Consider the following 25,837-nt stretch of genomic DNA (forward strand, 5'->3'; position numbering starts at 1 on the left):
CCTTGCACTGTCCAGCTTGGAGGCCTTCATGGCTTCCCCCCTCAGCACCTGTCCCGGGACCTAGGCAGCCTGGCAGGCTCTCAGAGAGGCCCTACATCCCGCCTTCACTCAGCTCGGCGCTCACCCCTTTCCGCCTGCAAAACCCTCGCCCTCTCAAGTGCCCCCGGGAAGCCATCCTGGCTGGAACCAGTTGGCCCAGGCTCCAGACCCCCATGGGGTAGCTGTGTGGTTGTTAGTCATCTGCGGGTGCCCGTGAACCCACAGCTTCCTCATCATGGTATTCACCTGGCACCAGGCCAGTCATACAGACATTCATTCGCACTTCTCAGTCTCCTGATGGGCATGTGACGGTGGCTGGGACAGACGCGGGCCCTGTGTTCAACCCTGAACTTGCCATCAACTGGGGGGTGGCTGCGATGGGACACGTGTGGAGGACTGCCGTGGGTCTTGAGTGAGATGAGGCCGGCGACAGTCCTGCGAGTGTGGGGAGCAGCCAGATGTGATTAGAAAGACGGCTCTGGGTGACACGCTGATGGGGTAGGTAGAGATTTGAGACACTCGTGAGGTCCTGGCATTGGCATGGAGTGGGGGCGTCATCCAGCTGGTGCCCTTCACAGAGGAGGGAATTTGGGGGTGGCAAGCCGGGAAGGGAAAGGAGGGGAGGGAGTTTGAGGTGCTTGTCCATGAACTCGGGCCAGCTGGGGTGGGTGCTTCTAAAGCCGGGGCCTCTGTTGGCCCCTCTTGCTGGCAGTCTACGGGGGAGTTTGGGGAGGGGCCCTGGGCACTGGGAGGGCACCGCTGAGGTCAGGGCCGTGCCCAGGGGGAGCTGCCCACAAGTAGCTGGCCTGTTTACTTGTCCCCAAGGAGTGTTTGCATTTGTGATCTCGGGGGTGCAACGACCCCTTCCAGTCCCACCGCTGTTGCCTGCCTCTGGCCCCCCTCCTGCACCAGCATGGCTGACGGAGGGCCCTAACCTTCGAAGTTCCCTATTCCGCTCCTTCCCTCCGCCAGCCTGCCCTTGGACAGGCCTCTGGCCCAGCCAACCTGGTGAGGTCCACAGCCTTGGGCCTTCCAGTGGCCGTTATCCCAAGCCCCTCCTTCAGCCCCCCTTCCACTCTGACCACCTCCACTTGACTGAGGAAGGGCACCACCTCTCCCTCCTCCTCAGGGAGCCTATCTGCAGCCTGTTCTCCAAGAGAAGGCAGGTGTCCTCTCCCTGCACAGGTCTTCCCACCAACTCCCAAGTCTGCCAAAGACAAGCTTGTCTTTGCTGGGACCTGGAGGCCCCCCTTTGTTTTCCACGCCCAGGCCTGCCCACCTTTCCCCTGCTCCATGGTCTCTGGGATCGGGTCTGTGTCCCAGAGCACAGGCAACTCCTCTGCTTCCCAGGCCCAGAGCGCCTCTTCCTCCCTCTCGCCTTCTCGCCCTGTTCCTCTCTCCACATTGCTCCCCTCCCCCACGGCCCCTGCTCCTCTTTATGCTCTCACCCCACTTTTCCTAATGCAGGACCCCCCAAGCCTCCACCTTCTGGACTTTTACCTCTGGTGATCCAACAGCCTTCTCAAGTAGAATTTCTCTCCCAAACTCCCCCATCGCCACTGGAGGAGGACTGCAGGGTCTCCCAGTTCTGGAGTACTCCCCTCTCCTCTCTCTGCCTTTGCCCCCAACTGCATTTCCCTCCACACTCTATCAGAGCCCACTGCTGGGCCCTTCTACCTTCCGCGGAGACACCCTTTGCCCAGCGCTCAGGTGCAGACCGAGTCGACCCAGAGGTCTCAAGCACCCCGTTCCGGTGTCCTCTGCAGGCTTTGCACCCGAAGTGAGCCTGAGGAGCCAACATCGCAGCCCAGCTCTACAAGGGCTTCGCGGCGGGGAGCGGAGGCCGGCTTGCGGCCTTGATCTGGGCCGTCTTCGGGCCGCCCTCCCCCGGCCGGTTCCGAGGCGCAGCGGGCCGGGGGAGATTTGGGGCGTCGCGTGCTCGACCCTCACCCCCTTTCCCGCCCCGGGCCTGGCCGCGCACTGAGCGCGCAGGGGTGACTTCTCTGATGGGTGTCTGGAGAGGGAGGGGAAAGCCTCGGGGACTAGGGATTCCTTGGGAGGGGCTCCCCTCCCGCCCGGGCCCCTCCCTCTCCCAACGCTCCGCGGGCCTCCTCCAAGTTCGCCCCCAAGTTTGCGAGCGGCCGCGTGGGGGCGGGGGCCGCGCGGAGGGGCGGTGGCGCGGCCGGAGGGTGGGGTCTGGCGCGCGGGGCGGGCGCTGCCGCCTGGCCGGCCGCGGCTGGCCCGGGATCAGGGAGCCGATGTGGAATTTCCTGCCCGGCCCGGCGCCCCTCCTGCCGCCCCCCCGCCCGGCCGCGCACTCCGCTTCCGGCCGCTCTCGCTGCGGCCGCACCCGCGCCCGCGCCCGCCCCGCGCCTGCCCCGCGCCGCATGGAGGGCGCAGGGCCCCGGGGGGCCGGGCCGGCGCGGCGCCGGGGAGCCGGGGGGCCGCCGTCGCCGCTGCTGCCGCCGCTGCTGCTCCTGCTGCTCTGGCTGCTGCCCGGCCCCGCGGCGCCCCAGGAGCTGAACCCGCGCGGCCGCAACGTGTGCCGCGCGCCCGGGTAGGAGCCCGGCCTGGCTGGGGGAGGGGGCCGAGGGGGGCGCTCGGGGCCGAGGGGAGGGGGCGTCCGGGACCTTCCTAAGCTAACCGCTCTAGTCCTTTCCACCGCCCTCGCCGACGCCAACTCCTCTCCAGGCCGAGCCTGGGCGCCGGGCCACGACGGTGCATCCGAAGTTACCCCAGACGCGAAGTCAGCCGAGGGGAGAATGGAGTGCAGTGGGCGTCCCGAGGGGTGACATACCGTGTCTGAGATTTCAGACCGAGAAAAAGGAACGCTTGGGCTGGGTTGCGAAGGCGTAGGGAGAAGTCGGGGAAGGGCATTCCAAGCCGATGGAAGGGCATTTGCAAAGGCCCCGGGCACCAGTGTGGCTCGAGCTGGGGAGGGAGGGTGGGGGCCGAGTGGAGATGGAGCAGCGCTCCTGAGAGGTGGGAGCCGGCGAACCTTGAGGCTGGCGCGACTCGGAAGGAGGGATTTGTGTCTTAGAAGTAGGCGCGGGTGGGAAGAGGGTGGTGATGGAGGTGGGCACTGAGGAGCCTGCTCCCAAAGTGGACCAGACGCCGGATTCGAAAGGACAATGACGGGCACCGGGGTCCGACGGATATGGAACTCCCGGGTGGGGATACTGGGTGCTCGGAGGGGCCGCACAGACGTGGGACTCCACGAGGTGCCGGCTGGGGAAGCCAGCGTGGGACAGGCAGTGGGCAGGCCCGGCCGGAGAGCGGCGGCCCGAAGATCTTGCGCGGAGGAAAAAGAGCGGAGGACAGGACGCTAGGAGTGGGCGCAGGGTTCGGAGGACTTGGTCGGCCGGTCAGAGGCCAGAGCGAGGTCAAGGGCATCTCCACCTGGGGCCAAGGAGCCGGCGTATGGGGGTGCCTTGGCTCAAGCCGGGGCGGTTGCGGGGGGGATGCGCCGGGCGGGCGGGAAGCTGGAGAGGCGGCCACAGGGCCCCAGGCTGCGTCCCGTCGGGGCGCCCTGAGCCACAGGGCCCTGGGAGGCCGCGTCCGGGGGCTTGGCGGTCGCCGCAGACAAGGGGCTGCGAGGGGGCCGCGCGGGGTTTCCGAGCTCGGATCCCGAGGCGCGCAGACCCCTCCCCACTGCGAGCCCCGCCTCCGGGGCGGGGGCCGGCCTGGCCCGCCATCTGCTTCACATCGACGCCGCCGCCGCCTCCCGGGCCTCCCCGGCCCTAGGAATGCAGTGGCAGTGACGGGCGGGGCCGTGCCTGGAGAGGGGGAGGGCGCGATCGCTGCCGGCCCTGTCTCTCCGCCTCAGCCCTCCTTCCCCGATGGGGCTCCGTGCTGGGGGCTCCGGCGGCAGGCTCGAGCTGTCGGGAGCCTGAACCCTTCGCTCCCGCGTCCCGTTGCCCGGGCACCTCCCCACGAGGCGGCCTGTTTCAGTAGCCCAGACACCGGGTTTGGGTTTCCGGTCCTGGTGCCACTTCTCCCCGCCTGTGCGGAGGACAGGACAAATCGCTTAACCTGCCTCCGTCAAATGGGGTTGTTGGTGGTACCCCCCTCATGGAGTGGAGAGGGGGCGATTGCGATTATATGTGGAGCTGGTTTATCGGAAGGACAGCCACCTCTGGCCACTGCCCACCCAGGGTCTGGGCCATCTCTTTCATTACCGGTCCAAGGCTTCCACGGGGGGGGGGGGGGTTCCTTTTCCCCAGAGGCAGGAGAACCGGAAGAGGGGAGCAATACACTCAGCCAGTAAAATCCCATGCACCTACTGTGTGTGCCAGGCCTGTGGTTGGTGCAGCCATACAGTGGCTGAGACAAATACCACTGTCCCCGCAGTGGAGGAGACTTACAGCAAGTCATCTGACATCTAGCAAGTGCTGGGGAGGAAGTGTTCAGTTGGGGAGTGCTGTATCCTTTAGGGTGATCACCCACTGAGGGGTGATGAGTGGGCAGAGATATGGTGGAGGCCTTTGGTGTCTGGGGGCAAGGCTCTAAGTGCCAGGGGCTTCTGGAAGCACAGAAAGGAGCCATGGGGGCTGGGCAGAGCCTGGGAGGGGGATGGTGGAGGAGAGGCCAAAGAATGAGGGTGGGCAGGCCACAGCGGGTCTGCCCACTGCTCTGGGGACCTGGGCTTTTTCTTTGAGGACCATGGGAACCCCCAGGGGCATTGCACAGAGGAGGGTTGGGATCTGACCAGGTTTGGCTGCCAAGTGGCAGATGAACTTGGCTCAGGAGGTTAAAAGGAGGAACCAGCTAGGAAGTCAGTCAGGAGAAACCAGGGAGAGTGAGGGTGGCTCTCACAAGGCTGGGGCAGAGGAGGGAGAAGTGGCTCGTCCCATCCTAGATCCAGTTTGGAAGGTAGAGCGGCGTGTTTCTCCATGAATCGGGTGTGTGCTGTCTCAGTCACTGTAGGGCCGATGCCTCTGGAGTTTCGGGCTCCCAGCCTGGAAGGACTGCACTACCTGAGATGGGGAAGTCTTCGTTTGGGGGCGGCTAGGCATTCAGTCTGGGGAGGTCGGCCCCACTGGAGGGCTCTGAGCATTTTCAGCACCTCAGCTAGATGGGCCCCAGGGAGCTTCCTGAGGGAGTGGACAGAGGAGAGGAGATGACAGAGCCAAGGAAGGGGGCAGAAACCAGAGGAGGGGTATGGAGCGGGGGCAGGAGGAGAGCAGGTAAGTATAGGATCCCAAGTGGTATGGTAGGCAGCCCCCAGGCTGGATTGGAGAGAGAATGCGGACTTGGGCACAGTGAGCAAGCAGTTCTCCCAGGCTGCTTTGCTGCATTGGCATGGGCAGGTTCAAGATCACACGGTTTGAATCATGGCGGTTTTGTTTGCAGTGACAGTGATCTCTAGAAGGGGCAGCCCGAAGCAAGGCCCGCTTGCTAAGGGGCCTGGCCCAGCCTGTGGCCTGGCACCCCAGGGTCTCACTAACCTATAGCTCAAGTGTGGGAACTGTCCCCTGTGCCAGGCCATTTTCCTCCTCATCTCACTTTTGTTAAGTTCTGGAGAGGGTGGGCTTGCCCCCACCCCTCCGCCCCAACCTGGCCTCGTCTGTCAGCCCTCCCAGAAGGAAAGGCAGCTGACCCACAGTCTCCGCTTCATGGTCCTGCTGAACCCACGTGCACTCCATCCTGCCAGGGGTAGCTCTGCTGGGTGGGCCCTAGGTACCAGCCATGCTGGGGGCGGGAGGCAGGACCAGGGGAACTCAGGGGCTTCCTGGAACCTGCACAGCACGGGCTGGAGAGCAGTCTATGGCCTTGGCTGAGCTCTGAGTTCGTGCCAAACAACATCTTGGGAGACATCTTGGTTTTCTTAATACTCCCTCCAGACCCTTGGGCCCCATTCTACAAATCAGGAGTCTGAAAGTCAGAGCGGTTAAGTTCTGTGCCCAAAGTCACACAGGCATCAAATCCAGCTTCGTGTGGCCCCTAAAACCAGACTCCCAACCACAGCCAGGGCAGGGCAGAAAGTGGTCAGGGCTTCCAGGTCCATCCCAGCTGGCCATCCGGCAAGGCCGCCTATAGGAGGGCCACCTGCAGAGGCTCTCCACCCAGAGACCTGGGTTCCGAACTGGCAGAAAGGGCAGGAGGGTGATAGGCTGGCGGATCTGGCTCTACCTGCAGGTGGGCACCTATGAGTCGTGTGGCTGGGCTAGGTAGCTGGAAACAATGGTGGGGGCCAAGCCTGCTTTTTGTTCTCGGGCCTGGTTTCCTGTTTCATTTGTAGAAAAGAAGCTGGGTCCACCTCTTGCAGTTCGGGATTTTATGGTTCCTGTTCCCAAGTCTCCTCATCTTTGGCCTGAAGGAGAATCAAACCCTTTGGGTGGGGTGGGGGCCTATCCAGGGTGTGGTGATGCTCTCTGCTGGGGAATGGCTTGGGGGGGCATTTTGAGGGGCATGATATGGGCACCTGCAGTCTTTCCCTTCCCAGCCAGTTCTACCCACCAGGGTCTCAGGCCTCTTTCCAACTTCTTTCCAACACCACATCCTGGTTCTGGATGAGACCCTTCTGAAGGAGTATACTCCTTTTTCTCTGAAGTATGAATGGCTGCTATGTGCCTTTAGGGTCTGGGTGAAGTTCTAGGCCTGATGGGACCCATGAACCTGCAGCCTGAGTGTCTCTTCCTTCTCAGGCTTCTTTGCTCTCCAAATGTGGGCACACTCCATCTCAACCCCCACGCACTCTCTCTGGTGATATGCATCACTCTGGCAGGGCTTCCAGACTTTTGGGCCCAGGGTTGGGTAGGCTGTACTACCCTGAAATGCAACAGTCATAAGGTATTTACCTCCTACTGAGGTCACACCGTGTACCTTGTAAAACCAAATAAAATTAAAACAAGATTTTTAAAACACATAAATAGATGCTCTAGTATCTCCTCCCTCCAACCCAAGTCTTGCCCTGGTGCTCTGGACCCCTCACGTTTTGCGTTCCTTGCTGTCATGGAGGACTCCCCGGGTATGCCCTGCCCCTCCACTGAGTGGACACCTCTGTCAGAGGCTGCACATCTGCCACCTGGGTATCCAGGTGTGCCCATCTGGCCGCACCAGTCCCTGCTGTCCAGGTCATGTCACATCTAGATCCTGATACCCATCTGGCCGGGCCTCCGCCGCCGCCAGCGATGCCACTTGAAGCAGGTCCCAGAGACTCAAGGACCTCTCACCAGCTCCTTCTGGGACCCCTGGGGTTCTTTCCTCAGGCCTAGGTGGCGAGGGGTTGTGTCACAGAGGAGTTAGGTGGGATGGGGAGGGGAGGGATGACCCCTCATCGAGGGGCCAGTAAAGTTCTTGGGGGTTAGATCCCTTGGTGGTCTGCACTCTGCTGCCTCCCAGTGTCTGTTCCAGGGCTGGAGTCTGTGTCTTACTTGCTGGCAGTCTCCTGAACTTACCTCGGTACCTGGCATGTGGCAGGGCCTCCTTAAGCAGCTCCTGTGGGCAGGGTGGAGGTGGCTGGCGAGCCCTAGCAAGGACTGGGCTTGGGGCCCAGGCTCAGGAGCCCTTTCTCTGCCTGCAGCTCCCAGGAGCCCACGTGCTGTGCCGGCTGGAGGCAGCAGGGCGACGAGTGTGGGGTCGGTGAGTGGGGCAGCCTGGGGACCTGGGTGGGGGGCAGGGACACGGAGAGGAGGGGGCAGGACACCGAGAGCTGGGGGCAGGCCAGGCGGCAGCTCAGGCCCGTCTCGTCCGCAGCGGTGTGCGAAGGCAACTCCACGTGCTCGGAGAACGAAGTGTGCGTGCGGCCGGGCGAGTGCCGCTGCCGCCATGGCTACTTCGGTGCCAACTGCGACACCAGTGAGCGAGGATCCGGGCGGGCGCTGGGCAGTGGGGCGGGGTCCGTGACCGGGGTGGGGTCTGACCCGGAGACGGGATCCGGCATGGGGGACGGTCCCCAAAGGCGGAGGGCGGGACGCGGGGAGGTTCTGGCTGGATCCGGGCTCCCTCGCGAGCACCCTGGCTTGACACCCACTCTGCCCGCCCCTGCAGAGTGCCCGCGCCAGTTCTGGGGCCCCGACTGCAAAGAGCTGTGTATCTGCCACCCGCATGGGCAGTGTGAAGACGTGACGGGCCAGTGTACGTGTCACGCGCGGCGCTGGGGCGCACGCTGCGAGCATGCGTGCCAGTGCCAGCATGGCGTGTGCCACCCGCGGAGCGGCGCGTGTCGCTGCGAGCCTGGCTGGTGGGGCGCGCAGTGCGCCAGCGCGTGCTACTGCAGCGCCACGTCGCGCTGCGACCCACAGACGGGCGCGTGCCTGTGCCACGCAGGCTGGTGGGGCCGCAGCTGCAACAATCAGTGCGCCTGCAACACGTCGCCGTGCGAGCAACAGAGCGGCCGCTGCCAGTGCCGCGAGCGCACGTTTGGCGCGCGCTGCGAGCGCTACTGCCAGTGCTTTCGCGGCCGCTGCCACCCTGTGGACGGCACGTGCGCCTGCGAGCCGGGCTACCGGGGCAAGTACTGCCGGGAGCCGTGCCCTGCCGGCTTCTACGGCCTGGGCTGCCGCCGCCGGTAAGCGCGAGCCCCTGACCTGGGAGGAGGGGCGGGGGGTGGGGTGGGGCGGGGCGCCGAAGGGGACGGGGGTGGGGCGGGGCGGGTGAGGCGGCTCTGGGCCCCGCCTAGCCTCCCGCCCTTTCCCCAGATGCGGCCAGTGCAAAGGCCAGCAGCCTTGCACGGTGGCCGAGGGCCGCTGCCTGACTTGCGAGCCCGGCTGGAACGGCACCAAGTGCGACCAGCCGTGCTCCACCGGCTTCTATGGCGAGGGCTGCGGCCACCGCTGCCCGCCCTGCCGCGACGGGCATGCCTGCAACCACGTCACTGGCAAGTGCACGCGCTGCAACGCGGGCTGGATCGGCGACCGGTGAGCAAGCAGCCCATGCCCGAATGTGTCCCAGGCACGCAGCCCCCTAGCCCCGCCAGTCTCCGAATGCTCTCCGCGGAGGGAGAGCCTTGCTCCCATTTCCGCTGACTCCCTCTCCCCCGCGTTTCGAGGTGCGAGACCAAGTGCAGCAATGGCACTTACGGCGAGGACTGTGCATTTGTGTGCGCCGACTGCGGCAGCGGCCACTGCGACTTCCAGTCGGGGCGTTGCCTGTGCAGCCCTGGCGTCCACGGGCCCCAGTGAGTGCCGGAGACCCAAAGGGGGTTAGGGGATACGTGCATGTCACAGGGATCCAGCCAGACCCCAGGTGCTGCTCATGGTGGCCGAACAGATGAGACCCAGGCTCGGCCCTTCAGCCTAGGTCCTCTTACCGCAGCTAGGGAGTGCTGTCAGACTCTTTGGGGTGGGGGTGGGGGGCAGTTTCCTGCCGTGGTGTGGAGCCGGCGCTCGGAGCGGGATCTGGCAACCAGTTCCGCCTGTGGACCGTGGGCTTCTGAGATCTGCAGGGTTGAGGTGACCCTGAGCTAGTGCAGAGAGAGCAGAGACCTCCGCTTACAGCCATGGGTGGTCTGGCAGCCCCTCTTCTCACCCAGCCAAGAGTCAGCCCCAGAAGTGGACCCTGAGGCCGAGCGACCACAGGCCCTGTCTCCCAATCCCATCCCGCTGGTTGTGCAGCACATTCATTTCCAAAACACTGATCATCCAGTGTATGCCCGGCGGTCGTGGTGGGCCATCAAACCCTAGAGCAGGGAGATAGAGAACCCGGCTCCGGGGCCGCGGCTAGCTGGCCGCAGGGGCGAGGGCGAGGGGCGTCACGGAGGGCTGCTGTGGCCCTCCCTGACCCCGTGCCCCCGCAGCTGTAACCTGACGTGCCCGCCTGGGCTACACGGCGTGGACTGCGCCCAGGCCTGCAGCTGCCACGAGGACTCGTGCGACCCGGTCACTGGTGCCTGCCGCCTGGGTGAGTCGTTGAGGGGGCACCCTGTTGAGGGCGATGCCAGAGGTGCCGGCCCCCGCGCTGACCCCGGTGCCTTCCCACAGAGACCAACCAGCGCAAGGGCGTGATGGGCGCGGGTGCGTTGCTTGCGCTGCTCCTCGGCCTGCTGCTCTCGCTGCTCGGCTGCTGCTGCGCCTGCCGCGGCAAGGACCCGGCGCGCCGGTGAGGCCCGACGCCGGCCGGCTCTCCTGGGCTCAGGCCGCACCCTGTCTGTAGCGCTGCGCGCCCTACCCCGGCCCCCGGCCCCCGTCCCGGGGTGTGGCACTGCCTATCTTTAGCTCAGGTCCCGCCCTTCCTGAGTCAGGGCTCCCGCCGAGATCCAACTGTCCCATCCAGGCCCCGCCCCTTTACTCAGGCCCCGCCCCCGCAGGGAGCTCACGCTCGGGAGGAAGAAGGCGCCGCAGCGATTGTGCGGTCGCTTCAGCCGCATCAGCATGAAGCTGCCCCGGATCCCGCTCCGGAGGCAGAAGCTGCCCAAGGTCGTAGGTAAGGATATCGGCACGGGGTCTCTGGGGGGGAACACCTCCCGGTGCAGGACATACGGGGCCTTGAGTGTTGATGTGGGTGGGCTGGGGAGGGATGCAAAGAGGGGCTTCTGATACCCGCGAGCCCGGGGAGGAAGGCAGGAGTCCTAGGTGTGCAGGCAGGTGTGGGAGGTTTGGGCCCTGTTTCGGTGAGTGGGAGTGATTGCATCTGGAGTGTGTAGACATCCCAGTGGGCAGGACCCGCACGATCTGTAGGAGTGTACTATAAGTCCTGGTGGGTAGGTGCAGGTGAACGCGGGCTGGAGGGGGTCGGGGGTGGGGGTGGGGGTGGTAGGTCGGACCTGTGCATGGAAACCCTGCTACAAGGAGCGCCCCCCTCCCGCCTGAAGTGCTCTGGGTCCTTTCTGGAAGGTGGGCAGGCTGGTTCCATGGCTCCCCCACCCTAGTCAGGACTGCAGTTGGGAGAGAGGTGCTTCTCTCTGTCTGTCTGCACTGAGCCACACCAGGAGTGGACTCTCCCTTTTTGCCACTTGTCTCTGAAGATGAAGGGGAGGGGGAGACTCATCTCCTGGGAGGTAAAGATGGGAACAGCTGGGACTCCTGGGTGGTTCGGTCAGTTAAGTGTCTGCCTTCGGCTCAGGTCATGATCCTGGGGTCCTGGAATCACTGGGCTCTCTGCTCAGCAGGGAGCCTGCTTCTCCCTCTGCCTCTGCCTGCCGCTCTCCCTGCCTGTAATCGCTCTCTGTCAAATAAATAAATAAATAAATAAATAAATAAATAAATAAATAAATAAAATCTTAAAAAAAAAAAAGATGGAAACAGCTGAGAAAATCCCTTGGCCCGCTCAGCAGAGGTGGCTCTGGGTCCTTGGGTCCCACAAGGCCAGGTCTGAACATGGCTGGGAGGCCCTGATGGCCTGTGCCAGCCAGGGGTTCTCTCTGGCCCTCTTTTTCCAACACTTCAGCCCATCCTTGTTCAGCTTCCTGGCTGCACACACTAGCCTTGCATCTTTGTTCCCCCTTCTCTCTTTTTACCAGCTCACCTCTACCCATTCTCCTGTCCTGGTCTAGTGTCACTCTGCCTGTTGAATTGCTTGTTCTATCCAGTCTTAGGGTAGGGCTGGTCTTGGTTACTCCACCATTTGTTGCAAGAGGGCTGGTGAGGGCACAGGCCAGGGCAGAGTGGGGGCCCCTGGCAGCTGTGCCTCCCTCCTTCCCCAGTGGCCCATCACGACCTGGATAACACACTCAACTGTAGCTTCCTGGAGCCACCGTCGGGGCTGGAGCAGCCCTCGCCATCATGGTCCTCCCGGGCCTCCTTCTCCTCCTTCGACACCACCGATGAGGGGCCCGTGTACTGCATACCCCACGAGGGTGAGTAGGGCTCTGCTTGGGCCTCCCTCCAGGCAAATGAAATGTTCTAGCTGAAGAGATCTCCGTGCTCCTTGCGACAGACAGCATGGGGAGGGAGGGTGTGGTGATGCTTTTAACTGGGGGTTGGACACAGAGCTGAGGCTATGGAGTGGGGTTCTGTGCTGCTCAGCGCTGAACTGGGGTAGGGTCTGGGGAGGTAGGTGGGCTCTCTGGTCTCTAGCCACAGCCCAGATTCACTTACTGGGGAGGCCATTCATAGAGAAGGTTCTGGGCCTGGGTAGGAGTTGGAAGAGGAGATAGGAGCCGATGGCCTACAGGGTATGGGGCACACTTTTGCCTTAAGTTTTGGCCCACAGACATCTGGAAGGAGGCTGACTGGCTGGTTTTCTGGCCTTGGCCTCTCTCGTCCCCTGGCTATCCCCCTGGGTGACCTTGGGCAGGTGACTAACCTCTCTGAGCCTTAGATGCCTTATCTCTTAATGAGGAATAATGAATCCCCTTGGAGGTGTTCCAAGGTCATGTTTGATGATGTGGCCCCCCAGGTTGGGGATGTGGTGGGGGAAGGGTGAGACCAAGGTTGGGGCTTCAGCCCCAGGAATGTTGCCCCTCACCTCCCAGCACTCGGCAGCACACCCTGGGGGCTCAGAACTAAGTTCGCGGTTGGTGTTGTGATTTCTCCAGGCGTGTCTAGATGCCAGGGCGACTGAGCATCACCTGGGGCGGGGAAGAGGAGGAAGGTGAGGGTTTTGCCTGAAGGCTGGATGGCCGAGCTCCCTGTGGAGGCCGTGACCGTCAGCTCTTCTTCCCTTGTCAGAGACCGCAACCGAGAGCCGGGACGCGGAGCCCCCCACCGCCCCTACCGAGGCGCTGGCGTCATGCCCCGCGCCGGTGACCACGCCGGCGTCCACAGAGGAGGCGACGCCCCTCCCCGCGTCCTCTGACAGCGAGCGGTCGGCGTCTAGCGTGGAGGGGCCCGGCGGGGCGCTGTATGCGCGCGTGGCCCGGCGCGAGGCCCGGCCGGCCCGGGCCCGGGGAGAGGCTGGGGGCCTGTCGCTTTCGCCATCTCCCGAGCGCAGGAAGCCGCCTCCACCCGACCCTGCCACCAAGCCCAAGGTGTCCTGGATCCACGGCAAGCATGGCGCCGCTGCCGCTGCAGGTGCGCCCTCACCGCCACTCTCGGGACCCGAGGCCGCGCCCAGTCCCAGCAAGAGGAAACGGACGCCCAGCGACACGTCGGCGCGGCCGGATGAGCCCGGCAGCCCCCGGGCCCGCGACCCAACGCCTCGGCCCCCGGGGCTGGCGGAGGAGGGGCCCGCCCTCTCCGCCCCCTCGCCACCTAGGGCTCGGGCGCGGGGGTCGCGGCCCTGGCCTCTCGGAGCCCACGGACGCTGGCGGTCCCCCGCGCAGCGCGCCCGAGGCCGCCTCCATGCTGGCCGCGGAGCTGCGCGACAAGACTCGCAGCCTGGGCCGCGCCGAAGGGGCTCCGGGCGCGCAGGGCCCGCGAGAGAAGCCGGCGCCGCCGCAGAAGGCCAAGCGCTCGGTGCTGCCCGCCTCGCCGGCCCGCGCTTCCCCTGCGCCAGAGGCCCCGGGGCCCGAGAAAGTGGCGGCCGGCGCGCCCGCGCCTGACACCCCCCGGAAGAAGACCCCCATCCAGAAGCCGCCGCGCAAGAAGAGCCGGGAAGCGGCGGGCGAGCTGGGCAGGGCGGGCGCGCCCACCCTGTAGCAGGCGGTGGCCCGGTCGTGCCCGCCGGTTCCCCAGGCTTAGCAGCGCTGCTTGCCACCCCGCGTTCCGCGCCCGCCCGACGTGCCCTGCGGCGGCCAGGCCACTGCCGCCTCGCGGGACCTCGGCCCGGAGCAGCCGGGCGGGAGGCTGCGTCTCATTGGCTCAGGCTCCGGCGGGCGGGAAGACCCCATTCCATTGGTCGAGGCCTGACAGGCGCTTAGCAGGCGACTTCCTTCCCATTGGCCGAGGGCTCCGACCAGCCAGGGTCTCAAAGGCCGAGAGACCACCTCTTACTGGCCCAGAGTGCACTGGGCTGGGGTCCCCTCCCATTGGTTGAGGCCAGAAGCACTTCTGTCTCGGCTGCCTCTCATTGGCCAGGGCCTGGCGCCTCTGGCTAGAGGCCTCTTTCCTTGACGGTAGCCAAAGGCTACTTCCACTGGCCAGGCTGAGGGCATCTGGTTGACTGGAGCCTGGGGAGAAGGGCTGGTCTCTGCTCCTCAGGGGGCTCAGCGTCCCTGGGCCCGGCCTGTCCCCCCCCCACTTCCCCTCCCTGCGCCCCCAGCCCCAGCCTCCCTAGCCCTGGCCCCTCAGCTGTCGAGCTGGTTTTGATGGCCCCCCACCACCCCACATGCCGCGGGAATCCGAGGGGCGACTCCAGTGGTCCGAGGAGATGTATTTATAGGCCCCCGGCAGGGCTGCTCCCACCCCATCCGGGTGCCCCAGGATGGGCTCCTCCCGGCAGGGGCTTGGCCAAAGCTTTCTTAATAAAGTGCCTTTTTTTCCTCCTGTGCTTTGCTTGCTTCCTATCTGCCCTTCCTCGTGCAAGGATCTTCCCTCAAAAGAATTCCTGTGACCTCTTCCAACCAGCACGCATGCGCAAGATTCCTCTACCTAAGCAGAGCCTGGAAGCCCAGGTGTGGGTCTCTTGGGACCAAGTTGGAAGTGGGTAGTGTCCATCGGCCCATCATTTATTTATCAAGCTTATTGGGCACCCACCTTGGCCCACCCCATTCTCGCCTGGCAGCCTAGGATGAAGGATGGACCAGGACAGATAAGGCGGAGTCCCTTGGCTACAGGGAGTTTGCGCCTGGGACTGCTTCTGAACTGTGCTTCTCCCACGGGCCACTGCTGTTACACTCGGGGGTTCCGAGCTGTTTGGTGTGGCTGGGGCAGGTCAGAGGCTGGGGCCAGGGGGCAGTGGGCCACAGGCACAGCTCCAGCCGGGCCTCGTCAGGCACAAACAAGATGGTGTGGCCCTGCACAGAGCCCCGCTGTCTGCCTCAATGGGCTCCTTGTCCTCAGCCGGAAACTCTCACCGCCCTCCCCACCAAGCTGAGGGAGGCGGGGGAGCGGGAAGGGAGCGTGCCTGGCCCAGAGCCCTGGCTGGCCTCGCAGGCAGTCCCTGCTCTGGCCCAGACTTCTATCTGTGGCCATTTGCGCCGCACCCCCACCCCCAGCCGCAGCATCTTCACTGCCTCTGGCCCTCTGGCAGGCCTCCCCTGTGACCTGCCTGGGCTACAAAGCCTTAATTTCTAGGGTACCCGCTGGCCTCTGTCCATCTGGTTTCCTCCCATCCCCCTGCCTCTGCCCAGCAGGTCTCTTTCCATCTTGATGCCCAGCAATTTTGATCAGGAGATTCTGCCAAGATCCTCCAATCATCTCCCCAGCGCACCCCCCGCCCCCTGCAGCTCCCAGTGTAGCACAGAGTCTGACTAACGCCGGCAGCTCAGGGATCACATTGAGGTCAACTTCAGTGACCCATGCAGGGGCTTAGCCACCTGAGTGGAGATGGCCTCATGCCGTGGGCGGGACATCTGATGTGGCCTGCGTGGACACAGTCCTGGCATTTGGCCTGGTCAGGCAGCACGTGGAATGCAGGCTTCCCTCTGGCCAGCCGGGCACCCTCCCAGCCGTGGCCCTGTGGCTGGTCGCCTCTGATGCTTTTGGGCACCAGGCCCTGCTGGCTGCTGGGGTTGAGAACACAGGCTTGAAGTTGGCCAGGAGGGGCAGATGCCCAGCTGGACCCAGCAAAGGCAGGGGAATGACTGAGGGGGGTGGGGGAGGGCAGTGCGGTGGTTGAGGCGACAGTCTTGCTCTGCACCCCCCCCAGGGAGGCCCACATTGACCCTCTCTGACCCCCACACCTTAGCTCTAGGTCTCCCCGTCCCCACAGTCTGGGTCAGCACGGTGTGGGGGCAACCAGAGTGGTCACATAGACGGGGCCTTTCCTGGGGCCCCTGCTCTCCCTGCCCTGGGAACCCTCCAGGTGCCCAAGACCCTGACCTTTGGGAGCCGCTTGGAGTGGGTGCCTCACAGAGCAGGGGCACCTCCCATACTTCCAGCAGCCAGCCTCTGCCGCCTGCCCCCACTGCGGGCAGGATGCTGTGGCCTCCAGGAACCAGGCCAAGAAACCCCCCAGGATAATCCGGGTAGCTGCCCGGAGAGGGAGCTGCTCGGACCCCTCAGCAACCCCACCCCCGCCCGACAGCCGCTTCCTCCCCGCCCCCTCCCCACCCCCTCAGGCCCACGGCAGTGCCAGCTTCCAGGGAAGGCGCCACAGAAGGGAACCGCGGCTGCTGGAACCTCCGTTGCCATGGGGACGGGGACCACAGGACCCACATCTGGTAGCGATTGAGGAGGAAAAATTATGAGTCGTGGAAAACGCAAATATTTTTTGTAGCACAGAGCACAAAGGAGCGGGAGGAATGTGGGTCTGGAGAAGGCCTGAGCCAGGCTGGGTTTCAAATGGGGACGCAGCTCACATCACAGAGAGACGGGGCTCCACACACGCACCCCGCCACACACACAGAAACATGGAGACCATCATCCTACAACACGCGTGCTGGACGCACATGGCACACAGAGAGAGCTCCACACCCACGTCACCCAGATGGGGCTCCACACACGCAGCCCCCCCCCCACATAGATGCACAAAGATGATCGCCTGGAGCGACACACACTCCATCAGACACACACACACACACACACACACACACACACACACACACACCCTGTGACATATACTCACACATACAACAAGACCCAAAGAAACAGACATTCATCTGCCAGTACACACACACACACACACACACACAGAGCTAGCCCACAGGAAGACGGGGAAGCACACTCACCCTGGAAGTCACACGCATGAAATCCAGCCGACACAGAGGCAGAAAGAGACTCATTCCACAATCTACACCACTAGCCACAGGAGCGCCGAGACAGAGACTCCCTGCAACTCACACACACATCCTGGCCCACAAAGAAACCACAGGACACACAACCCTGCAAGGCAAACACACCCACCGCCAACTTACAGAAGCATTGAGAGAGACACACGCCTCACAACACACACACCGCCAGACCCACAGAAGCACCAAGAGACACTCACTCCTCAATCGCACACACCCTCCACCAGAGATGCCCAGAGGGACACACACGAAGACACACACACACATGCCACCAGACAAACAGAAACATGGTGATATATACACAAATTGCAACACACACATATTCCACCAGATTCACCTTATAAACAAAGACATCACTTGACACGGGCAAACATAGAGGCAGACACACCAAGAAATACACACACTGTACAGCAAACAGACACACAGGAATAGACAGAGAGCCTCTAACAGCCGGGCAGTTAGATGCCGAGCCAGCCCCTTGCGCTAACACACACACACACACACACACACACACACACACACACTCCTCTAGAAACACAGAGATGAGACCTGCTCACACCCCACAAACACACAAGCGCACAACCAGACACACAGAACATCAGGTTGACAAAATTTATCTGAACCCTGTGCTCCAGAAAAGCACTGAAGGTTGAGAAATCCCATCCTTCTGGGCTCTGAGAAATGGCTAACTCTAAAAGACCACTTTGCTCTCATACATGCAAACCCCCCTCCACTCTTCCTCACGACTCCCTTGTCTACCTGCATCTAGAAAAATCCAAACCTCGTCCTTTCCACGTGGACATTCCTCATCAGTGAACTTTCTTCTTGTTGCTGTAGCCTGAATGAAATCATCTCCCTCACAGTCTGAGCCATTCCCCCCACCGAGGTTCTGGTGCCCTGACTGGTGTGGACTGGACCGACCTTAGGATCCCTCATGTGCCACCACTGACTAGCCCCAGGGACTCCTGCTCTGGTCCTGTGCTCTCTGGGCTCGGGGTCATTGCCAAGCATGCCAAGAATTTGATTTTGATTCTTTTTGAGGACTTCATTGATTTTTGGTGCCAGATTCTTTTGGTTTCATGGTCTGACCAGTTGGTTTTGTTTCTGTTACTCTTTCCGTTTGTCTGTTTGTTTTGAGCTTAAATCAATTAAGAGTTTGTACCCGCTGGGAAGACGGTTTAGAGACGTGGCCAATAGTAGATGGAAAGAGTTGCCTTGAAGGTTTTCTTAAGAGTGGTCAGAGAGGCTGCACTAGGAAGAGGTAAGCAAGCAGGTGCTTGTGACACACGCAGCAGCCAGGTGCTTTTGTGAGGTTCGCCCACATGCTTGGCAATGCCTCCCAAGAGGGCTGTGGTGTACAGGGTGGAATGAGGTAAGCAGAGGCCTGGGGGCAGAGCGAGAGTTGAAAAGTAGGTGAAGGTGTCGGTGGAGGTCAGGGCCCACGCGGTGGGGAGGGCAGGGAGGAAGAGCATCTAGGTGCATGGGGCACAGTGGGGCATGGATGGGGCACCTGGGGTCATCATCAGGGACAGTCCATCTTCGGGCAACATCAGTGTAGGATGAGTCCCGCTGCAGGTCTGAGGTCACCTGGTTTAGTCAAGAAGTTGGTTAGTTTCACTACAGTTAATATGTGGAAACAACCTGAGTGTCCATCGATGGATAAATGGATAAACAAAACGTGTTCCATCCACACAACAGAACATTATTCAGCTTTAAAAACAGAAGTTCTGACACCTGCTACAACATGGATGAACCTTGAGGACATTATAAGAAATGAAGTAAGCCAATCACAAAAAGAGAATTACTGTATGATTCCATATATGAGGCACCAAGAGTAGTCAAATTCATAGAGATAGAAAGAATATGGTGGTGCCAGGGGCTGGGGGAGGGGAGAATAAGGAGTTGTTTTGTGAAACAGAGTTCCAGTGTTCTTTTTGATATTTATTTATTTATTTGAGAGAGAGAGAGCGAGAGGACGAGCAGGGGGAGGGGCAGAGGGAGAGGGAGAAGCAGACTCCCCGCTGAGCAGGGAGCCCGATGTGGGGCTCGATCCCGGGACCCTGAGATCATGACCTGAGCCAAAACCAAGAGTTGGATGCTTAACCGACTGAGCCACCGACGAGCTCCCAGAGTTTCAGTTTTACAAGATGGAGGCAGTTCTGATGATGGATAGTGCTGATGCCTGCACCATGATGTCAATGTATTTCATACCACTGACCTGTACATTTAAAAATGGTTTAAGATGGTAAATTTTATGTTATGTATATTTTAACCCAACAACCAAAAAAAAGAAAGAAAGAAAGAAAAAAGGAAGTTGGTTAGAGGCAGGTCAAGGGCCTCAGTGGGTTGGTAGTGACCTTGAGCTGAACCCTAGGACACAGAGACAGCTATTGGTCAGGAAGTCATGGGTCTGTGTCTGTCATTGGGTGGTGATTGCAGTGGGAAACAGAGGAGGCCGCTGACTGGCGCCCACAGCATACACATACCCCCACGTGAGACATTCCAGTGGCTATTTATTTATTTATTTATTTATTTTTAAACGTGGGGGTGCTTTTTTAAAAAAGATTTTATTTATTTTTTCAAGAGAGAGAGACACACAGAAAGAGAGAGAGAGAGATTACAAGCAGTGGGGAGAGGCAGAGGTAGAGGGAGAAGCAGGCTCCCCACTAAGCAGGGAGCCCAGTGCAGACTCTATCCCAGGGCCGTGGGATCAGGACCTGAGCAGAAGGCGGATGCTTAACAGACTGAGCCACCCAGGCGCCCTCCAGTGGCTTTTTTATTCCACTTCATTTTTTAAAAAGATTTAAAAAATTTTTTAAGTAATCACACCCCACATGGGGCTCGAACCCACAGCCCCAAGATCAAGAGTCACACGCTCCACTGAATGAGCCAGCCAGGTGCCCCTGTTCCATTTCGAATTAAAACTTTAATGTTTGTCTATTTGTGAATATGCAGGTACTAACCAAAAAAAAAAAAAACCAAAAAAAAAAAAAACCCAAAAAAACACCAATTCAATTGCCTTAGAGTATTATTGTCAGAGTTCAGCTGATTAGAGTTAATGATAATTCTTACAGTCACGGAACTTTCATTCAGTCAGGAATTCAAGGATGCCAGAAATTACGTTCAATCAGATGTTCAGCATTTTGGCCTTCTAAGACCAAGGTCAGGGCTAAGTGGCAGAATATGGTTTAATAGAAAGACAAAGCACAAACTTAGGCCTCCAGTTTGCTTTATACCATAATAGGTTAAAGTTAATATTTTCTTGGTCAATTTTTTCAGAGGTTTTCCCCTTACACCTTGACTTGCTTTCTTTTAAAAATAGACTTTATTTTTTTAGAGCAGTTTTAGGTTCACAGCAAAATTGAGCAGAAGGTACAGAGATTTCCCATATATTCCCCACCTGCCCAGCCTCCCCCACTATCAAGATCCCCCACTAAGAAGGACATCTGTTACAATGCTAGACCCACATTGACACCCAGAGACCACAATGTACAGTAGGGCTCACTCTTTTTAAAGATTTATTTATTTTATTTTTTAAAAAAGATTTTATTTATTTGAGAGAGAGACAGATAGTGATAGAGATAGCAAGAGAGAACACAAGTGGGGAGGAGAGGGAGAAGCAGGCTCCCGCTGAGCAGGGAGCCAGATGTGTGGCTCGATCCCAGGACGTGGGCCGTGGCAGACGCTTAACAGAATGAGCCACCCAGGCGCCACTATTTATTTATTTTAGAGAGAGAGAGAGAGAGAGAGCATGACCCAGAGGGACAGAGGGCAAAGGAGAGAGAATCTCAAGCAGACTCTGCACTGAGCCCTGAGGTCACAACCTGAGCAAAAACCAAGTGTCGGATGCTGAGCTGGACTCTTAACCGACTGTGCCACCCAGGCGCCCGTAGGGCTCCCTCTTGATGTTGCACATTGTATGGCTATGGACAAATGTATGATGATATGTATTCGCCATTATAGTATCACATAGGGTATTTTTCGCTGCCCTCAAAATCCTTTGTGCTCCAGCTACTCATCCTCCCTCCCCCCAACCCCCGGCAACCGCTGGTCTTTTAACTGTCTCCATAGTTTTGCCTTTTCCAGAATGTTCTATAGTTATATAGTAGGTAGCCTTTTCAGATTGGCTTCTTTCACTTAGTAATGTGCATTTAAGTTTCCTCCATGTCTTTTCGTGGTTCGATAGCTCTTTTCTCTTTTTTAAAAATTTAGTACTGAATATTCCATTGTCTGGATGTACCACAGTTGTCCATTTCCCTACCGGACCACATCTTGGTTGCTTCTCGTGGCTTTTTCTTAATGGTCTGACATGCATTTTGAGAGGCGAGGTATGAGCATGCGGCATTCATTCAAGAGACCTAACAATGGGCATTCCAAGTACACCTGTTGCCTTCTGTCAGGCGGACTCCCTAGTGAATTTATTTATTTATTTATTTATTTTAAAGATTTTATTTATTTATTTGACACAGAGAGAGACACAGCGAGAGAGGGAACACAAGCAGGGGTAGTGGGAGCAGGGAGCCCGATGTGGGGCTCGATCCCACGACCCTGGGATCATGACCTGAGCCGAAGGCAGACGCTTCACGACTGAGCCACCCAGGCGCCCCTCCCTAGTGAATTTAGAACAGCCATTGGGACCACCTTCAACACTGCAAAGACCCGGAGGTGGAAATGGACCGATGGTGCCATCTAGTGGTTGTTTGTGGCAGCGGCGTGAAGAGCCCGAAGAAGCAAGGGAGACAGAGCCCAGCGGCTCTGGTGTTGGGAGGTGGGGCCCCCCAACAAAGGGATGCAGTGTCCCAGGCCCAGATTATTCCCCAAAGTAGGCATAGCCAGCTGAGAAAAGCCAGAAGGCCGAGTGATAGCATTTGCATCATGTGGGTGCATTGGCTAGACTGCGATCTGCATGGGTGTAGTGGGGACCAGTTGATGTGTGTGTGAATTTCACTGAGACATACGGCCCTGACCCTTATGTGGGATGCTATCCCATCTTCCCCTCCATGTTCTATGCGAAAGTGTCCCCTGAATCTCCCCTCAATTTTCTGCTGGCACAGGAGTGGTTACCCCATACGGCAATCAAGTAATGGAGTGTTGTGTCCCTTCTAAGAAGGAACTAGAAAAACAAATGAATGTGAGTAGCATCTAAGAGGCTGTTGGAATGAGGGCTGTATAGACTATATTTGGCAGATTATAACAACAGGGTACTGGCCAGTGGACGATTGAATGGCCAGCATCATTTCAGCTGTGTTAGGGATAGGATCTGAGTTGACCATCGATTAAGGTGGCAGCAATTCACAATGAGGTGCTGTTTGTACTTTCTGGGAAAAACAAACTAAACTGGGCTGTTAAATGGAGAAAGAGTGGACCCTTCTCTTAATACACCTTGTGTAATGGGTCTCGTCCTTGAAGTCCCTGTTTTGATGAAGACTGGGTCATATTAAACAATGTTAATGGGTCCCATCTGATGAGGCCAATAGTGAGGGGCAAATTTTTTTATTTTATTCCAATTAGAACTTCAATCCCATAATGGGAAATCCTGGGGGAAAGGAAGCCAGAACCATTGGAATAATAAGATGGGTTGTCCACACTCTATTTTATGTGTGATAATGTCCTAGAGGACATAAGGAGTTCCGCCTTTAAATTCAGTGGGATCTTCAGGATCCAGGATCAATTAAGACAAAAACGTTGTTTGGTGTGCGCAGACCAATGGACCACCATGTTTGTATAGCACAATTATCCCCAGTAGTGGCCAGGGCCCACTGGCTTGTTGTGTTCCTAACAAGGCTGGATTAGTTGCCTGAGTTCAGGGGCTACAGTGGGGGTCCTCCACCTTGAAGATTTGGGTTTGGGGAGAGAAGGTTTGATGTTCTTTATAACTTGTTCTAAGAGAGCCTGGAGCTCCTGGGGTCTTTTTTTAAATAAAGATTTTTTTTAAAAAGATTTTATTTATTTATTTGAGAGAGAGAGAGAGACAGCGAGAGAGGGAACACAAGCGGGGGGGTGGGGAGAGGGAGAAGCAGGCTTCCTGGGATCATGGCCTGAGCCAAAGGCAGATGTTTAATGACTGAGCCACCCAGGCGCCCCAGATTTTTTTTTTTTAAGTAGGCTTCCACGCCCAGTGTGGAGCCCAGCTCAGGGTCTGAACTCACGACCCTGAGATCAAGACCTGAGCGAAGATCAAGAGTTGAATGCTTAACTGACTGAGACACCCAGGTGTCCCAAATATTTTTTTTTTTTAAGATTTTATTTATTTATTTGACAGAGAGAGACAGCGAGAGCAGGAACACAAGCAGGGGGAGTGGGAGAGGGAGAAGCAGGCTTCCCGCCGAGCTGGGAGCCCGATGCGGGGCTCGATCCCAGGACCCTGGGATCATGACCTGAGCCGAAGGCAGACGCTTAACGACTGAGCCACCCAGGCACCCACAAAGATTTTTTTTTAAGTGAGCTCTACACCCAACATGGGGCTCGAACTCACAACTCTGAGATCAGCAGTCGTATGCTCCACTGACTGAGCCAGCCAGGCGCCCCATCCTGGAGTCTTGCCTGAAATCTGATTACTGGGGAAGCCTATGTTGGAAATTTGCCAATACCAGGTGTGGTGGGGGCAGGTATGGACATTCTGAAATGGGGCCTTTCCTTGGTTGAAGGGTTTGGTGCCATGGGATGAGAAGACAAAGTCCTGGGGCATTCTTCAATCACACACACACGCACACTAGGGCTCCCAGTCCTTGGAGTGCCCAGTAAAATCATGTACCCAGTGAACTATGCTAGGTTGCTTCAATAATTGACGTCTCCCCCCCAAAGTACCCACAAGGTGAGGACACACACATCAATGTCTGTGGCAATAGGGTGGACCAGGTTCCAGGCCACACTCATTTGACGAAGCAAGGGAAGTGCCAGGGTCATGGCCATGAATGCTGGGAAGGGTGGGCAGGACGTGTCCATTTCTGTGAGTCTAGTAGATCCCATATAACAAATTACTAGTTTGTGGGGGGTGATGAGATTTACTGGCCAATCAGGGCATCTTGGCAGCAGTTAAAGTTAATTCAGAGCCAGTATAATGCAGGTGCAGAAGCCAGGCAGTGCCCTTTTTCCTGGCCGAAATCCAAAATTGTTCATTAAATGTTGAAAATTGGATGGAACCAAATCATAGACCTCTGTTTCAGTTTCTCCTTCTGTGATGGGGAAACTGAAGGACTCCACAAAAACCTGCTTTTAGCTCCTAATTCCTGCTTCTACTCTTGCTGGGACCTGCAACTGCACTTTACACAGGCCTCAGAATGCAAATAGTGTACGTCCTTGTAAGGGACGAGGTGTTAATGATTTCTCTAGAACAGATTAATATCTAAGGATGGGACCAGGTGAGAATGACCAGGCAAAGCCATCATATGTGCATTCCAGATCACCGGTGCTCGACATCTCGTTGTCAAGACTCCCTGATCCGAGGAATAGCACCTGGGACCTTGTCTTTGTTCTAACCAGTTCCTGGATGCCTGAGAAGACTCGCGCATCAGACCATGATCCGCAATAAGAAGGCTCCAAACCCCAAACAAAGACGAGGCTCATGCTTCTTTCCTTCCCTAGTCTCCCAGATGCTCTGTCTCTATCTGCTCTCTCTTTATCGTCAATAAATTCAGCTCTCACCTCCTGCTGGCTTGTGTTTGATTTCCGTCCTGCATGAAGCCAAGGACCCTCTTGGCTGGTCCTGAGGGTCCCCCTGTGGGTCCTCGGACCCAGCCTGCTGGCAAAACTTCTCCCCTTGCAGAGAGTGTGTGCGGTCTTAGGATATACTTCAGAGATATCCTGTAGCTTCTGTAGTTCCCTTAGGATGTGTTCATGGTTGTGGGCTGCCTCTTCCAGTCCATATCGTCAGTATTAGGGCACCCCCTCCACCAACGGTGATGACTACCCTGTTGACTTTATGGGCCCAGGCCTAACCTGGGAGCCGAGATGCCCTTTAGCACAATTACTAAATGTTGGTTCATTTTACAATGATCTCCATTGGGTTATGGTGTCATCGGGCCCTTTAGAAAGGCCCCAGGGTAAAACATTCAGGTCAAGTTTTTTAAACAATAGAATTTAGGGGCGCCTGGGTGGCTCAATTGGTTGGGCATCTGCCTTCAGCTCAGGTCATGATCCCAGGGTCCTGGGATCGAGCCCCGCATCGGGCTCCCTGCTCCGCGGGAAGCCTGCTTCTCCCTCTCCCACGCCCCCTGCTTGTGTTCCCTCTGTCGCTGTATCTCTCTCTGTCAAATAAATAAAATCTTTAAAATAAAATAAATAATAGAATTTATTTATTTTATTTTTAAAAGATTTTATGTCATGATCTCAGGGTCGTGGGACTGAGCCCCTAGGTTTCGCCTCTAGTATAAAGGGTCAGGGGAAGGTCTCTTACTCTCTGGGCGTTGGGTGTGTGTGTCAAGCAGGCAGACGCTTGTTCTACAAGGTGCTGATACCCTGGGTCACATGGGACCATTGGGAGGGCACTGTGAGGACAAGCAGTCACCAGATGATGTGCTAGGGACCACAGTCTTTTTTTTTTAAATTTTTTATTGTTATGTTAATCACCATATATTACATCATTTGTTTTTGATGTAGTGTTCCATGATTCGTTGTTTGTTCATAACACCCAGTGCTCCATGCAGAATGTGCCCTCTTTAATACCCATCACCAGGCTAACCCATCCCCCTACCCTCCTCCCCTCTAGAACCCTCAGTTTGTTTTTCAGAGTCCATCATCTCTCATGGTTCGTCTCCCCCTCTGACTTACTCCCCTTCATTCTTCCTCTCCTGCTATCTTCTTCTTTTTCTTTTTTTCTTAAAATATGTTGCGTTATTTGTTTCAGAAGTACAGATCTGTGATTCAACAGTCTTGCACAATTCACAGCGCTCACCGTAGCACATAGCCTCCCCAATGTCTATCACCCAGCCACCCCATCCCTCCCACCCCCCACCACTCCAGTAACACTCAGTTTGTTCCTGAGATTAAGAATTCCTCATACCAGTGAGGTCATATGATACATGTCTTTCTCTGATTGACTTATTTCGCTAAGCATAACACCCTCCAGTTCCATCCACGTCGTTGCAAATGGCAAGATCTCATTCCTTTTGATGGCTGCATAATATTCCATTGTGTATATATACCACA

General features: G+C 58.2%; 1 protein-coding gene across 1 annotated transcript; it reads left to right on the top strand.

Annotated features, from left to right (window-relative positions):
- Positions 1–2,426: 2,426 nt before the first annotated feature.
- SCARF2 (scavenger receptor class F member 2) lies at positions 2,427–14,281 on the top strand. Its single transcript, XM_027576375.1, is given in 12 exon segments — positions 2,427–2,596; positions 7,565–7,623; positions 7,738–7,839; positions 8,032–8,551; positions 8,682–8,900; positions 9,032–9,160; positions 9,779–9,882; positions 9,963–10,080; positions 10,289–10,404; positions 11,624–11,776; positions 12,591–13,129; positions 13,131–14,281. Coding segments are annotated over 12 exon segments (2,598 nt in total). The 3' UTR covers positions 13,500–14,281.
- The last annotated feature ends 11,556 nt before the right edge of the window (positions 14,282–25,837 follow it).

This window comes from Zalophus californianus, chromosome 14 (assembly GCF_009762305.2).
Source record: "Zalophus californianus isolate mZalCal1 chromosome 14, mZalCal1.pri.v2, whole genome shotgun sequence".
In the NCBI taxonomy this organism is placed as follows: Eukaryota; Metazoa; Chordata; class Mammalia; order Carnivora; family Otariidae; genus Zalophus; species Zalophus californianus.